The sequence below is a fragment of the Trichosurus vulpecula genome, chromosome 7 (assembly GCF_011100635.1).
Source record: "Trichosurus vulpecula isolate mTriVul1 chromosome 7, mTriVul1.pri, whole genome shotgun sequence".
Classification (NCBI taxonomy): Eukaryota; Metazoa; Chordata; class Mammalia; order Diprotodontia; family Phalangeridae; genus Trichosurus; species Trichosurus vulpecula.
Window position 1 is genome coordinate 170,177,705 of NC_050579.1, and position 14,599 is coordinate 170,192,303.

The 14,599-nt window shown below is 44.3% G+C and overlaps 1 protein-coding gene across 1 annotated transcript; it reads right to left on the reverse strand.

Moving 5' to 3' along the window:
* Nucleotides 1-4,938: 4,938 nt before the first annotated feature.
* On the reverse strand, nucleotides 4,939-13,020 carry PRDM13 (PR/SET domain 13). Its single transcript, XM_036768274.1, has 4 exons — nucleotides 12,880-13,020; nucleotides 10,822-10,953; nucleotides 10,546-10,666; nucleotides 4,939-6,785 (listed from the first exon to the last, which is right to left on the reverse strand). The coding sequence occupies exons 1-4, from the start codon at nucleotides 13,018-13,020 to the stop codon at nucleotides 4,939-4,941; spliced, it is 2,241 nt and encodes a 746-aa protein (XP_036624169.1).
* Nucleotides 13,021-14,599: the final 1,579 nt, after the last annotated feature.

Sequence of the window (14,599 nt, forward strand, 5' to 3'; positions counted from 1 at the left end):
AACCAAACACGGACCACAGTTCAGGCTAATAAGGAAAAATCGTAGCCAGGGAAACAGGATTCTTCAGGGAGAACCAAGTTGCTCAAAGGCTACGAGGGAGCGTGAACAGCATATGTGAACCACGACAGACTTGCAGTGGCACAAATGTGTCACCTCGAGACAAGAGCATCAGCTTAACTATGAGCCGAACTCGGAGTCCGCGGGCTACACACTTCTGAAGGGGTGACTGCGGAGCAGTAAAACACTCATCCTAGATCCCCCGCTTTTCGGAGGGCTGACAACCCCCCACCAATCGCAACCCAAGCTTTAAGAACCAGCCAATGGAATGATACACAAGTTAACTGGTCTCAGCCAATCACCACCTTCTCTGTACCTGCAATCCCTACAGCCAGCCCTCTAAAACCTTCCCTCGCCCCCGCCCCCAACAATCCCTTCCTACCCCCAGCCCCCACCAGACCCTGGTCCGAGCTCGAACTCCCGCCCCCGCACCCCAAGGACCACTGGAACCGGCCCCGAGAGCATCCCACTCTCCCTCCTCCGCGTCTGTCTGGATTAGAGATGTACCCCGAGGTAGAACTACATTGGATTGTAGAAACAGCTGGGTCTCTGGCCTCCTGCAAGATTGTCATGCACCTGATCGGCCGGGTGGGGGGGTGGGGAGGGGACCGGGAGGAGTGGGAAAAAGGCTGCAGTGAGGCGAAGGGAACCTTGAAGGTGGCTTGAAGGATGGGAAGGAGATAAGTGAATTGTTAGTCGAAGCCGCTGGACCTCGCTGCTGCTGCAAACTTTTCTGAACAGACCAAGCCATTACCGTCTCCCTTCACCATCAGAGACACAGAGACAAAGATAGAGAAAAAGGAAGGAAGGAAGGAAGGAAGGAAGGAAGGAAGGAAGGAAGGAAGGAAGGAAGGAAGGAAGGAAGGAAGGAAGGAAGGAAGGAAGGAAGGAAGGAAGGAAGGAAACTTTCCGTGTTCTTAAAATTGCTAAACATAAGCTGAACAGCTCCAAGGCCTGAGCTTAAGGTGCAGGAAGCAGGAAGCATCTTTCCCTCCTGCTGTTTCTGAGAATTAAATATCTTCTAATGATGCTGATACATCATTTAGGATTAGGAGGAACAGTACCCAAGAACCTTTTGGCCAAAGGAGAAAGTTAATGTGATACAACTGTAAAGAGGAACTCTAGAGTGTTTACATTTTTAAAATTGAATTGCAGTGATATTTGTCAGGAAAGAGTTTCAGCCCCTTTTTATGGGGGGTGACATTGAAACATTGAATTGATAGGGGGGTAAAAGCTTCCAGAATTATTGTATCACGGTATAGCTCAGTGTGTCCAGATTAACTTAGTTTTAAATCGTCTCTCCTTAGTATCATAAATGTAGAAGGGTCTTACAGGTCTAGTCTAACCATAGTTCCTTTCATAGTTGAAAAAAATGAGGATAAGAGAGGTTGAATGTCTTGTCCAGGGTCACACAGATTGCAGAACTGGGACTTGAATCTATATCCTCCAGATTTCAAATCCAACACTATTGCCATTGAAGCATCCTGAAACTTACCATTTCTTGTTGTGGCATTTATAAAGCACTTTTCTCACAAAAACCCTGTGGAGTAAGTTATTGTGCATACTATCATGCCCATGTTATGGATGCAAAAACTGAAAATCAGAATGGTCAGTTGCAATGTCCATGCCCAGGTAACTGGTATCAGAAAAAAAGATATAAATGCATGAACTCCAGTTCTGCACTGTCTCCATCACACCATGCTAACACAGAATATGAAGAAAAAAGCCTAAGAATTGGTGGCATTAAGTAGCATTGTGTTCCCATATTTACATTTATTGATGTCCATACCCCATTGTAGCAGAAAAGGCTCTGATCCTAAAATAAAAGTATTTAGCTTCTAATTATTAAGGTTCTGTTTTGTGATCAACCAGCTGGATGACCTTGAGCAAGTAGCTTAATCTATTATGAATTTCCTGTTCCCAATCTGTTAAATGTAGAAGTTGGACTATGATAATAGCTATATTTTCAACTTGGCAAAGCCTTGATACATCTATCATCTCATTTGATCCTTACAACTAATATGTGAGGTAGGTGCTGTTATAGCCCCCATTTCACTGCTATAGAAACTAAGTTAAGTGACTTGCCCAGAGTCACACAGCTCATCAGTATCTGAAACAGAATTTGAATTTAGGTCCTTCTGACTTCAAGTCCAACAACACTCTGTCTGCTGTGTCACCTAGATACTTCAGTGATCTCCGAGGTTCCTTTACTTTGGGAAAGGGAGTAACGACAATGAAAGAAGACTAAAGGAAACTGCATCCATCTGAAAGTCCTCAAAGGAAGACTAAAGTCACTTTGATATAATAAACCCAACGATAATAAAGTAGTTTTCTTTAATATGTACATGTGGACAGAAAGAGTACATTGTACAACTAAACTATTAAAAGATGATACGTTTTATTTACATAATTTTACTTAAACCCTTTTCTCTATAGAACTCTCTGCTTAGACTCATTTTTTAAAAAACTATATCAGGGATTTACGGGGCTTGTTTTCTTCGTTTAACTGGAGCAGGGTGAGTCCATTTTAAACTGCATTCCTTCAGGGAAACTATTCCTAGATTATGAATTTGCAAGCTTTGTTCACACAAAATCACAGAAAATTTTTGAAATTAGCAATGTAATTTGGGGAGTAACAGAGGGATAATGAGAGAACATTTTTGTATTTAGGATGTCTTCCTTAGATTGAAATCACAGGATTATTCAATTGTCTACTTTGCTTGGTTTTTAACTATCTTACATGAAAAGGGAAAAAAAGTCTTTCAAAAAGCTGAGTATTCTTTTTTAAAAGTGGGTTTGGTTTAAAGTACTAAGCATTACAGATCTAATGTTCCAATGATGAATAGCCTTCTGGAATTTTTTAAAACTATATAGCAAGCACATTTTTATTCTTTGAGCTTTCATTTAAAATACAAAAATGTTTGCAGGCATGTTGTATTGGCCCTTCATGTTGTGAATCCTAAGAATAGAGCATGTATCTTAAGACAGGGCATTGTGACCCTTCCTGCAGAAAATAAGCCATTGATTTAAAGGTTCCACACTGCGCCTGCTGCTGTGATAGATCAGAAAGGACCCTTGCACCACCAGCCAATATCTACCAACAACAGGATCACAATAGGTATTCAAGAAACAAACAGCTCTTTAAGGACCAGAGCATCAGGCTAACTATCATGAAGCAAAAATGGTTACATCTCAGTGTAGAAGGTAATGTGGAGTTTCCTGAAGAGCATGTAAGACTGGAGCTGATTCATTCAAAAAATAAAATACAAATAAAAGATCTCTACAGATCCTATGAAAATCATGAAAAGATCTCTTCCCCTATCCATCAACTGAGTGAATTAATTCCTTTCTCCCTTCACTATAGCTGACATAAATGGTCTAATGTGGACTTTGTGGATGTAAATGTAGGGTTTGTTTATCAGATTTTTTTTGTTCTTACAAATCCTATCAATGAGTAATACTGAACTCCAACCCCAGTTTCACTTAACAAAACAATTCCTTTTAGTGATTCCTTTCATAATGACAAGTATGTGATTAATGATTTTCATTGCTTCTATGTTAGAAATACCAATGTCAACTCTTAACTAGGAGTCATCCTCCATCTGACAGAAAAAGTAATGTCCAAATAATGCTCAATGAGAAATATTTTCCTTGGGATAATTTATTCCTAGAGGTTGTCTCCTTTCTCTTTCAATAAGGAGGAAAAAAAACACTCAGAATGGTTTAAACGGCTTTTGTGAAAATATTCCATTCTTGCCTCATATCTGAAAACAATTGTGGCATGCACAGGTGTCTTGAACCTTGCTTTACAGAAAATTAATTTATTTCTCAGCTACGATACTGAGAAGAGTGGACATATTTTTGACAACTATTTGTTCCATTAAGTTCAAGTATCCTGAGATTCATTTCATTCCTAATTTTCTATGAAATTTTGTTTTCAAATTTTAAAAATATTCTTTAAGAAAGACATCCTTTATGTCAAGTGAAGTGAAAACATATCCAAACAGTAGTTTGTCAGTAACTTTATTTAAAAAGAAAAAAAAACGGCGACAAACTGGAACCAAGACCAAAATGCTGTATCCACTTTACATCATTCATTATAAAACAAACATACACCACATTTGTATTCTATCAAATAACATTTTCATTAAATTTATATATTGCGTGCTTTTAGTCATGCTTTTGATATTTATTTTACATTTGTTACTCAAATATTATTTTGTTATAAATAATTACAACTTGGTCAAATTATATATCTGTTTTGTAGATATATTCAGTGCTGCAATGTTTATTTTTAGACAGGAGTGAGCACACAGAAAGTAGAAATAAAGTGTTTCAATGCCAGGTCAGCAGAATTGTGACTATCGTTTATTTCTGGAGAATGAGATGCTCATGTAAAATACACAGAAAATCAGTTGTTTCAAAAGGCACAATTTCCTCGACACAAAAGTACTTTTTTCCCCCGGAAAAAAATACGTGGCAGTTAAAATATTGGTGGCAACGTGGCCTTGCAACATTGGGTTTAATTCGACTCTAGACCCTTGACAGGTGAATGCTTTGGCGGGTCGGGTGGGATGCCTTACCAAAATATCTAAGGGGCAAAAGAGTGAGGGCAACATGCCCCCTCTTCTTTGTCCCAGCGGACGGGGATTGGTTCTATTTTATGTCAGCTGGGCCCTACCTAACCTTTTGCCTTGGCACTTTGCGGAGAGCCAGAGAAACCCTTGCGCTGTTCCAAATCCTACGCCGAAAATTCAAGAAGGATTCTCCTCCTAGACCACATCTTTCTTCTACTGTGTGATTCCCCTTTCCATCCTGGACAGGCCCCGCGCCCTCTCTTCCCTTGTTTCCTTTCTCCGAGCGTCCCTTTTGGAGAGGAGGTTACGAATCTCGGTCCCTATTGCTCCCCGTTTCTTGATCGCTCTGATCGTCTGTGAAACAGACGTCCACGTCGCTGTCGTTGTCGCTCTTGGGGTCCCCAGTCTCTGGTGGGTAGCCCTGGGCACAGCCTGGCTCTTCAGTCGCCTTAGCGTGCACGCTCTGGCCTGGGTGGCGGGACTTGACGTGTCGTTCCAAGTCCCGGCGCCGGACCAGGACCTTGCCGCAGAACTCGCAGCGGTACGGAGTGTTACCTTCTGCGTGCAACCTGATGTGCTTGTTGAGATTGCTAGGATCGCCGAAGGGTCGCAAGCACACTTTGCATTTAAGTGGCTTGTAGCCTGTGTGAGTCCGCATGTGGATCTTAAGCCCGTATTTGCGCGAGTATAACTTGCCGCAGTACAGGCATAGGTGGCCTGTCTTTGGCTTCCCACCTACCCCGGGACCTCCACCCCCGCCACTGCCTCCCCCACCTCCCCCGCCTCCACCGGGGACCCCGATGGGCTGCAGCGCCCCGTCCAGGCGGCCGCGGCTTTTCTCGGCGGCAATTTCGGACAGCTGCTGAGTATGCATGGCGATCTCTCGGTCGATGCTGGCCAGAGAGCCCAGCTCGCTAGGATTCAGAGCCGCCGCAGCAGCAGCGGCCGCTGCCGCAGCAGCCGCAGCAGCCGCCGGTCCGCTGAAGTAAGACACCGATTCCGGGTACTTGAGCAGGCTACCGAAGTGCAGCTTGAGAGGGTAGTAGGCGGCAGCAGCCGCCGCGGCCGTTGGGGAGCCATACAACAGCTCCCCGTTGTACACTGTGAAGGCCGGCATGACCGCCGGGAGGTGGCTGCATTCTCCGGGGTAGGACTTGAGGCCCCCAGCCTCAAAAGGAGGGAGCGAAAAGCGCTCCAGATGCAACCCCGCGGCCTGGGGTACCTGGGCGTAGCGGCCGCTGGGAAGCCCGCCGGCCGGCAGGGCCCGCTCCACGTGCTTGAAGGCTGACGCCTCCTCCAGGTGGCCGGAGAAGAGCGGGAAGCCCCGAAGGGCCCCGGCGCAGGGCAGCACGGGGGGAGGGGGCGGAGGAGGTGGTGGAGGAGGGGGCTGCGGGGGGCCATCTCCTGCGTGCAGGCACTTGGCGTGGTGGTGGCTGTGGTGATGATGATGGTGGTGGTGACCTCCGCCGCCGCTGGCCACCAGGGATTCGTGCCCAGGACGGCCACCGAGCTTGACCCCGCCCAAGAGCTTGCCAAAACCCAGAGCACCTCCTGCCTTTCCAGCACCTGCCCCGCCGTCCTCTCGGTAGGAGTCCCCGCCATGGGCCGCCACCGCAGCAGCAGCAGCCTTGGCGAGGCCCGTGGGCTTGAAAGCAGAACGAGCCCCTGGATAGAAAGCCAGGCCACCCGACCCGGACGGGGAACCGCCTACCATGCCAAGAAAGTGGCCATGCCCCCTGCCTGGGCCCACACTCATGTCCAGGGCGCGCTCCTGCTCCTCGCGGCCGAACACGCCCGCCTTCTTGGCCGAAGCACCTAGCTTGCCAGGGGGCGGCGGGGAGGTGGACAACGACACCTCTCGCTTGATCCCCTCGCGCGCCCCACAGGCCTGGTGAGGAGGTGGCGGCCCCTGCGAGTGGTTTCGCAGAGGGGCCGCGGGGGCAGCCACAGCGAACTCAGGAGCTGCGGATTTGGGGGAAAGTCGGAAGCCGTCGAGGGCCGGAGCAGCCGCTGGACGGGCCACGTGCTCGTGGGGCAGGAAGGGGCGACCCCCGCCACCACTGAGCACACAATGGAAATGCAAGTGAGCCTTGAGGCTGTTGGGGTACCGAAAAGTCCTCCAGCAATACCAGCAGATGTAGCGCTCCTCCCCTACGAGAGAAAGACAGGGCAGCAGGTGAAGAGACTGGGTGATCTGAAGGCTAAAGAGGAGTGTGATACACTTTTCTTTACTCATTTAAGAAGGATGCTTAGATGGATCGCTGTCTTTAAATTACCGATGTCTACGCGCCTACCTATCTGCAAGTTTCTTGTATGCCCAGGAGAAATAAAGACCCGAGGAAACCTTAAATAGTGTATCTCCCATCGTCTCATCTGAACTCGAGGGCCCTTCTATAGCCCGAGGGCTGTCAACCTGGTTGTGTTCTGCTCACACCTCCTGGGAATCGATGAAGGGAACTGAGTAGACTGGGCTGATCCGAGTAAGGCTGAGTATGGACTAGGGCAGTGCTGAGCTGATCCGGCTTGTGTGGGGAAAGACCAGAACAGCTGTTCCCTTAAATCATGTGTCGAGGCTTGTGGTGTGCTCTGGCCCATCTGTTGACGTTTGCAGAATAGGTGGCGTATGTCAAGGAGTTTGGGTAAACTGAACAAAGGCCAATCTAATGGTCATGAGCTCCTCATTACCAGGCGAGACAATATCCTGTATGTATGGGCCATATGTAATCATTCCTTTTCATAGGACAATGTCTTTTGTGTTCACCACCCACCCATCCCTCTCCCCCTTAGCCTTAAACACTTTGCCTGAGGTTTTCCTGGAGCGTGACAAACCGAAAGGACCACGTAGGGACTATAATTTGCTATTCTTCAAAATTGTTCCTGGGTTTTTTTTTTCTCCTTTGCCCCCTTTTAATTTGATGGAAGAAAGATCTCAAACTAGACAGTCCAACGATTTCATTGTCTTATTATGTCTGCTTTCTTATATCGAAGTAACTACCTCAGACGCTTTAGCCCTCAGTAGGAATCCGTAAAGGCTTGGGGAAAAACTTTCTATATTATTCTAAAGAAAAACTATGGTTGGTCCTACAAAAGTATGCAGATACTTTACAAGTGAATTAGTTTCTTAATCAATATTATTGAAATTTTAATAGTATATTTGAGTCACAGCACAAGTAATAAATTGAAAAATCCGATATAGTATAGCCTTCATGCCACCCCCAATTTTTTTTAAATAAAGTATCAAGTATTAAGGGATTGTTTCCCCTAAAGATGTCATTTTGTACTGTGCTCCGCAGAGAAAGCTATCTAGATTAATAATTCTACTGACTTACAAGGATAAAGTGGATGAGCCTAACAAAGCAAGTTAGTTCAGAAAGAAACGAGTATAACTCCTCTCAGGCTTAACCACAAAAATGCTATTATCCCTACATTTCATAAAAAATCCAAATCTTCCTCAATATACATACATATTCAGTTAGGGCATTCAGAATGTCACCCTCAAAACAAACACTCCTCCCAAAAATGTGTAAAGATCCCACCTTCCCAGGAATGATAATAACCTTTCTGTCATAAGTATCACTGATTGAAACAGGTAGTCATGGGCATCCTAGAGGAAAGCCAAAATGCAGGGCCAGGGGTTATGCCATCTGGATAGAAGAATTGAATAGGCCTAAAAGAGTTGCCCAAAAAAACCCTTTGTTCTAGAGCAGCTCAGATTAATCTTACTGACATATTCTACACCAAGGTAAAATAAGTGATATATATAGATATATATATATATATATGTATGTATTTATATATACACATATGTGTGTAGGCAGATATATATATATAAAAAAGCCTGGGCTCTCTCTGTTAACCTAATGTTTTGGTTTTAAATTGCCCTGACACCCCCCTAGATTCAGAACTTTTTTTAAGTGAGGATTTTTTTAAAGTCTGCTAAATAATTCATCAAGAAAGGGCCCAAACTTAGCATTGTTTTCATGGTAGAGGACCAAAATTATCCTACCTCACTGTTGTTTTGAATCCTGCCAAGTTAACAAATACATAGGAATGACAGGTGCCCCTTCTGTGACCTACTCAGTCTTAAGTCACTATTTTATTTTCAATTTTGAACATGGAAAATAACCTGTGTTTAATGATGAGCTAGACTCCTCTACAGTTATCCCAAATGCCTAGAATAGTTTCCTAAGATCCTACCCATGGGCAAAATATAATAAACGTACTTAGCGTGTGATTTTTGTCTTGTTTTCTTTCTGGGTCCCTTATGCTGAAAAGGTGTCTCTGAAATATCTGGAAGCTGGGGAAAAGTTGTTATTCAGAATAATATAGGAATCGATGTCTAAGTTTTTCAATTCCTTAAAAAGATTAATGAGAATTGTGACCCCTATTTTTCCCCTATTAGTAAATGCTCACTTAATCAGTGAAAAGAAATTTTAAAAAAACATTAAGACCATTATTCCAAAATTTGTTCCTGTGACCATTAGTTATTCCTAAAGAGGGTTTTTAGATTCATGTATCAGAAGGAGAGCTTGTGCATATATATTTGAATGTACTTTTTTTCTTTTACTGAAAGTAATTGATAAGATTTAACTTGATGTGGCGCATAAAACAAGAATTCGTAGAGTAATTTTATCTAGACATTTGCATGTGCACCTACACAGAAAAGCAAAAAACAAAACAAATGAAGAGAAGTGAACAAGTACAGTATTAAGCAAGTTTAGGCAGGAACATTCAATGCACTTCATTCTGCTGCCTCATTTTCAAGACACAGACCCAAAATTGAATAAATTTCTTCAAATCCTTAAGATCTAGTTTCAGAAATGAGGTGACTGAGCTGAAAGACTAAAAAGAAGTATAGCTGTATTTTCTGATTCAATAAAATCCCTTCTTTTACTTTTTGGGGTTGTTTTTATGTTTCTGATACCGATTTCAAATAGCCCGAAGCAACTGAAATATAAAGAAAATCGATGGAAGCTTGGTGTATTGATGGTGGGGCCTAGAGACTTAAAATAGTCCTACTCTGCTCGACTCCTCAGCTCCTCCTTCCCCGGGGAAGTATTCTTCACTTTTCTTCTAGTGAAGTGAAAACGGTTTCATCTTTAGTTACTGCATCCTAATTTGCATAAATAGGCTGTTGGTTTTGGAAAGGATCAAATAAATCTAAGTAGAAACTGGGAAACGTCCCAAATTCAATTTAAATGGGGAGGGGAAGGAATGAATAAATACAATTTAAGTGCGGGGGAACCTGAAGGAGCCGCCAACTGGCCGAGTGGAAAGTACCGTAATATTTCTAAAATGGAGTAAAGCAAAATCACCCATCTCTCTCCTTGGGGATTATGTTTCCGTCAACTAGAAGGGTCTTTATTTTAATATCATACTCATTATATAAGGCCCAGTTACTGTGTTATGTTTACCTTATCTGTTGACAGGAGGGAGGGTCAAGAAAAGATCAAGAATAATTTTTTCCCCAAAATGAATCCTTAAAATTATTAATAAAAATTTGCAGTGATAGAGCACCAGATTTTAAATTCCCGTTAGAGATAAACTTAAGCCAACCTCCTCGCTTTTACGGCTGAGGAAACTGAGAAGGCAAAATGGCTTCCACCAAATCTCACACCTAAGTATTGGCAGAGGCAGGACTTTCAGAACCCAGATCTCTTGACTCCCTATTTGAATTTGTGCAAGTGGTGCACCGTGGACAGTAATTTCTAGGTGACAACTAAGCTCGTAGTGCTCTAGCACCGGTGGAAGATAATAACATTTGCAGACAGCGACTTTTAAAAAGTTACTGAAAACCTGTAAGATTTTTTCCCCTCTACCCAGGCATGGTCCATAAACGGGCAGCTATAATCCTATCCCAGGGTTGCTATCTTCCTCCTCCTGCCTCCGCCTCCACCCAAGTGGTTAGTACCTTTCTCATCATGCGTAGGAGTAGCAGTGGTGGGGATGTCGAACCATTGAGCCAAGGAATTCGAATACCAAACAGTCAGCTCCTCACCTGGCTGGACATCTCGCAGCGCCCTATAGAAGATCTGTTTGGGAAAATATTTTAAACAGAGTTATTTTATCTGCAATTTATGAAAAACACAACCAAGGTGTAAAGTAGCTGCGCTTTCTGAGAAAGTTTGAGGAGTGAGAGGGTTGGAGAGAGTTTGTTTCAGAAGAGGAAAGAGATGAACTCATGTACCTGTCCTCCTGGTAAATCTGCAATAGCTTCCAGAGTCTGTTCCTGAGTGTTCCTGGCCGCTCGGATTAACCCTATCCACTCCAGAGGGGATCCTCCAGATTCATCCACTAACTCTCCTCTCACCATTCGCACCTGCCAACAACAAGCGATAGTCATTCCCCTTCACTATAAGACCCAAGTCAAAGAAGATGGAAGATCTTGCTTACATCCCACCTGCATTCCAAAAAGTGAACGAGTTTCTTAACCATTTAACATCTAGGGCTTTTTTTTTGGGGGGGGGGGACGGGGGATCATGGAAGAGTATCAGGGAGAGGAGAATTCTTAGGACACCTCCAACCGTGGGGAATATAGCTGTTCATTTCAACAGTTCGGTTAAGTTTCTGCAGCGAATAGACACCCTGGATTCTCTCTGGAGAGTATGGGTTGCTTTTTTGCACCCATTCCCACCTCCTCACCCCCCAGTTTTGTTTAACGTTGAGTTTTGGACTACACTAAAAAAAAGCACTGTCTGAGCCAGAGCTCTTCCCAGTTCTAGATTTCTCCTGTGGGGGAATGATGCTTCCTACAGACCCCTAAGTCTCCCATATCGTAATCTGCCTCACTCCCACGAAGAGAAAAAGAGGTATCAAATCGTTTAAGGACCGGGCAATAAAAGTCATCCGAACAAAGCATCCTAAAGAGAGAAACCAATAGCTCCAGATGAGAACTGAATTTGAGAGGCCTGGTAGGACGTTTAGAGGCAATTAAAAGGCATTTGCAAAGGAAAAGCGTCGTGTGAATTCAGCTCTGCCTTTGCCTCCAGAGTAGGGAGTGTATATATGAGACAGAAACTGAAGAAATACAACTGAGGGGATGAGATTGTGGCAATTCCTGAAGAAGAGACATATTTAAATTGTTTCCCTCTCTTCCCAATTTTAATCTCTTTCAATTCTATCAAATTGCCTTTGGACACCCAAGTGAGGACCTTTCTAGACCCTTCCTCCTCCAGGGTTACAGTTTATCCGTACTTTTAGATACTCTCCAGCGTTGAACTCTCTATAGGTCAGGTGTGAAGTTTGCAGTGTTCTCCCAGATGCTTATGACCTTCCTATCCCTTCAACCTCTTGAGCCTGGGTGGGCTTGTCATCTATAGTACTCCATCACTAGGATATTAATCAGTTACCCTGGCCTCTGGACTGAGCTCCAGAACTGACGCTTTCTCTAGAGCTGGAACTTCGATGGGAACTAATGACCCAACCCAAGACAGTTCACTGCTCACTCAAGCAGCATCTAGGACAAGACTTTGATGGACAGTATCATTTTGACCCTTGCAGTGGTACTTGTGCTCTCTCCCCGTCTCTCTCCTCCCCACCCCCATTTATTTTCGTCTTATCCTATATCGAATTTTTTTTATTATCTAATGAACTGGAGAGACGCGGTGGCATCTTAAACCTCAAAATAGAAATTGTCTTTCACAATGACTACAGACCAATACATCCTTCAGCTCCAAAAGTTATAATGTACTTACTCCCTCCCACTTCATTGCCCTACTAGAGTTCTGGGAGGAGTAAACGGTGACAGGAGTCTTGTATGCTGCTGAAATCGGTCCCTACACTCTCCCCGAGACTCCCTTTCCCTCCCCTCCAACAGGGAGCAGGGAAATTCGTTCACCTAGCCAGATGCCATCACCACCACCCCAAACCACAAGCCTGAGTGACCCACAAGCTTCAGCACCAAGACAATCTGAAAAGGGAAGTTTAGGACCTGGGCTCGGAGAACACTCAATTTCTAAAAGAGTCAACTAGAATCCCAACTTTCTGCTTCTGCTAAGCCTTATCCGACCGCCCCTCCTACCCCACCAGCCCAACTCTCCACTCCGGCTTTCGTTTAATTAGATTGAATTGAGAACAGGATTTCTCCTAAAAGGCAGAGCAGACAGTGAAAGAATAAACTCCCTTCCTCTCTCTAGCTTTCCTCCCTTCCTCATCCCTGCCCCGGGATGGGAGAACTGTGTGCAACTGGGAAAGGAGAAGGTTGTCGGAGCAGAGGCAGAAGAAGGGGGCAGAGGACAGAAAATACCTTTTTCTTGGGTCCTGGCTCCCTGCGGTCTGACAAGTATTTGCCCAGTTTGAAGATGCCGGGCACAGGACCCAAGCGCAGCCCGGCTGGGATGCAGCTCTCTGCGCTCACGCTGATGGCGGCAGCCCTGTTTGTGTGCATCGCTGCCTCTGGGTACAAGCAATCAGGAGCCCAAACTACTTAACAGGGTTGGAGTGACAGAGACAAGCCAGGGAGAAGGATGAACCCAGGCGTATCTCCGCCCGCAGAGTGACGCGGCTTGTGGATGCACGCCGGCTTTTCAATTGGACCAGGAGGGCTCCCCTTTTGGCACGCTGAGGCTCTAGGGCGCAGAGTTTGGTGAGAGAGTTGAGCTCTTAGAGCAGCTGCAGAGTTCCATCCAAGAGGGTCACATGGAGTCGTTCCCTCACCCCCCTGCATAATCAAGTCCTCTGAATGGCTAGCAAACAATGGTCCAGGCGACCTTCCCATTCCTAAAAATCCAATTTGTCAAGGGCAAAGAAAAGGCGCTGGTGAATCAAAGGTCTGGCGGGACCATTAATCCTCAGCATGGGGTATTGTCCCCGAGACAGTTACGATATTTTAAGTGACAAATCCACTGTATAATTTCTCCATAAATTTTACTTCCTTTTATTGTTCCCCGACAAACCAGTTTTGGAAAATAAGTGACTACTTTAAGTCTACTTGGCTGATTCTTTTGAGGCTGAGTATACTTCAAAGATTTTTAATTCTCTTCCCTTGGCTTTATTGTAAAGGAGATTAAACAAAGAGATGGAGAATGTTTTGAGGACTTGTTAACTTCTATTGATTCCTGGCGTGTGCCATACAGAAATTGGGCAGGTACTTGATGGGAAAACACCAGAAAATACCTACACTTTTTAAATAACGACCATATTACCATTTCAGTGGATTGGTTTCAGGCCAGTAATCTATTTATAACCGCTTTATTCTTCCTTCTGCTCCCATTTTCACCAAAATATGAAGCATTTGGAAGCCTTTTAAAAGACAAGAGGTTAGCTATACATCATTGCACTTCTGAACACAGAGGGTATGACTTTATTTGGCTTAGTGGGAAACCCAGCTGGAGAGTCACATAGAGTACTGGATAAACAAACCTCCCAGGCTACAGGGTAAGTCAGGGTCCAGGACCCACTGGAGTTTCAGAAAGCAAAATTTCAGGACCCAGTTATAGCTCTTGACCAGAACACCTTCCCTCAGATACCAATCCACCCGAATTCCTGTGTTCATAGAAATACTTTAAAAGAAGTCCATCAAGAGATCTAGCCTCCCCTGATACAACCCGGATTTTTACTAAAATCCAGTTTTTCATATGCAGGAAGATAGGTGGTTAAATATTGATCAATTAGACAAGGAAAGCCATTTTGATAACCAATTTCTCTAGTTAATGAACTGGATCAAAAAATTATATCGTATCAAGAGAGTACTTCTTAGATGTCTTCTATTTTCTCTTTTGAATTCTGCCTTCATTTAAATTTTTAAAATGTAATTACCTGAAGATTGATATCCTCAGCATGAAAATTTTTCGGGGAGCAAATAATAGAATGGAAGGACTCCTCTGCTCCCCACACCACTTCTATTATTTGCTTCAGCCATTGCTTCTTCTGGAAACACCAGCATTGGAAGATTGATTGCTCTGTATGAGAGCAGGTATATTTCACTAGGATTACCTTCCCAAAGAAGACCTTTGGTGGGAAAGAGG

Coding starts and splice junctions, on each gene's coding strand:
- PRDM13 (XM_036768274.1), bottom strand. CDS start 13,020: ATGCACACAAACAGGGCTGCCGCCATCAGCGTGAGCGCAGAGAGCTGC. Junction 10,954..12,879: donor AGCCAGGACCCAAGAAAAAG/GTATTTTCTGTC, acceptor TGTTGTTGGCAG/GTGCGAATGGTGAGAGGAGA. Junction 6,786..10,545: donor TCCTACGCATGATGAGAAAG/GTACTAACCACT, acceptor TTTCTCTCGTAG/GGGAGGAGCGCTACATCTGC.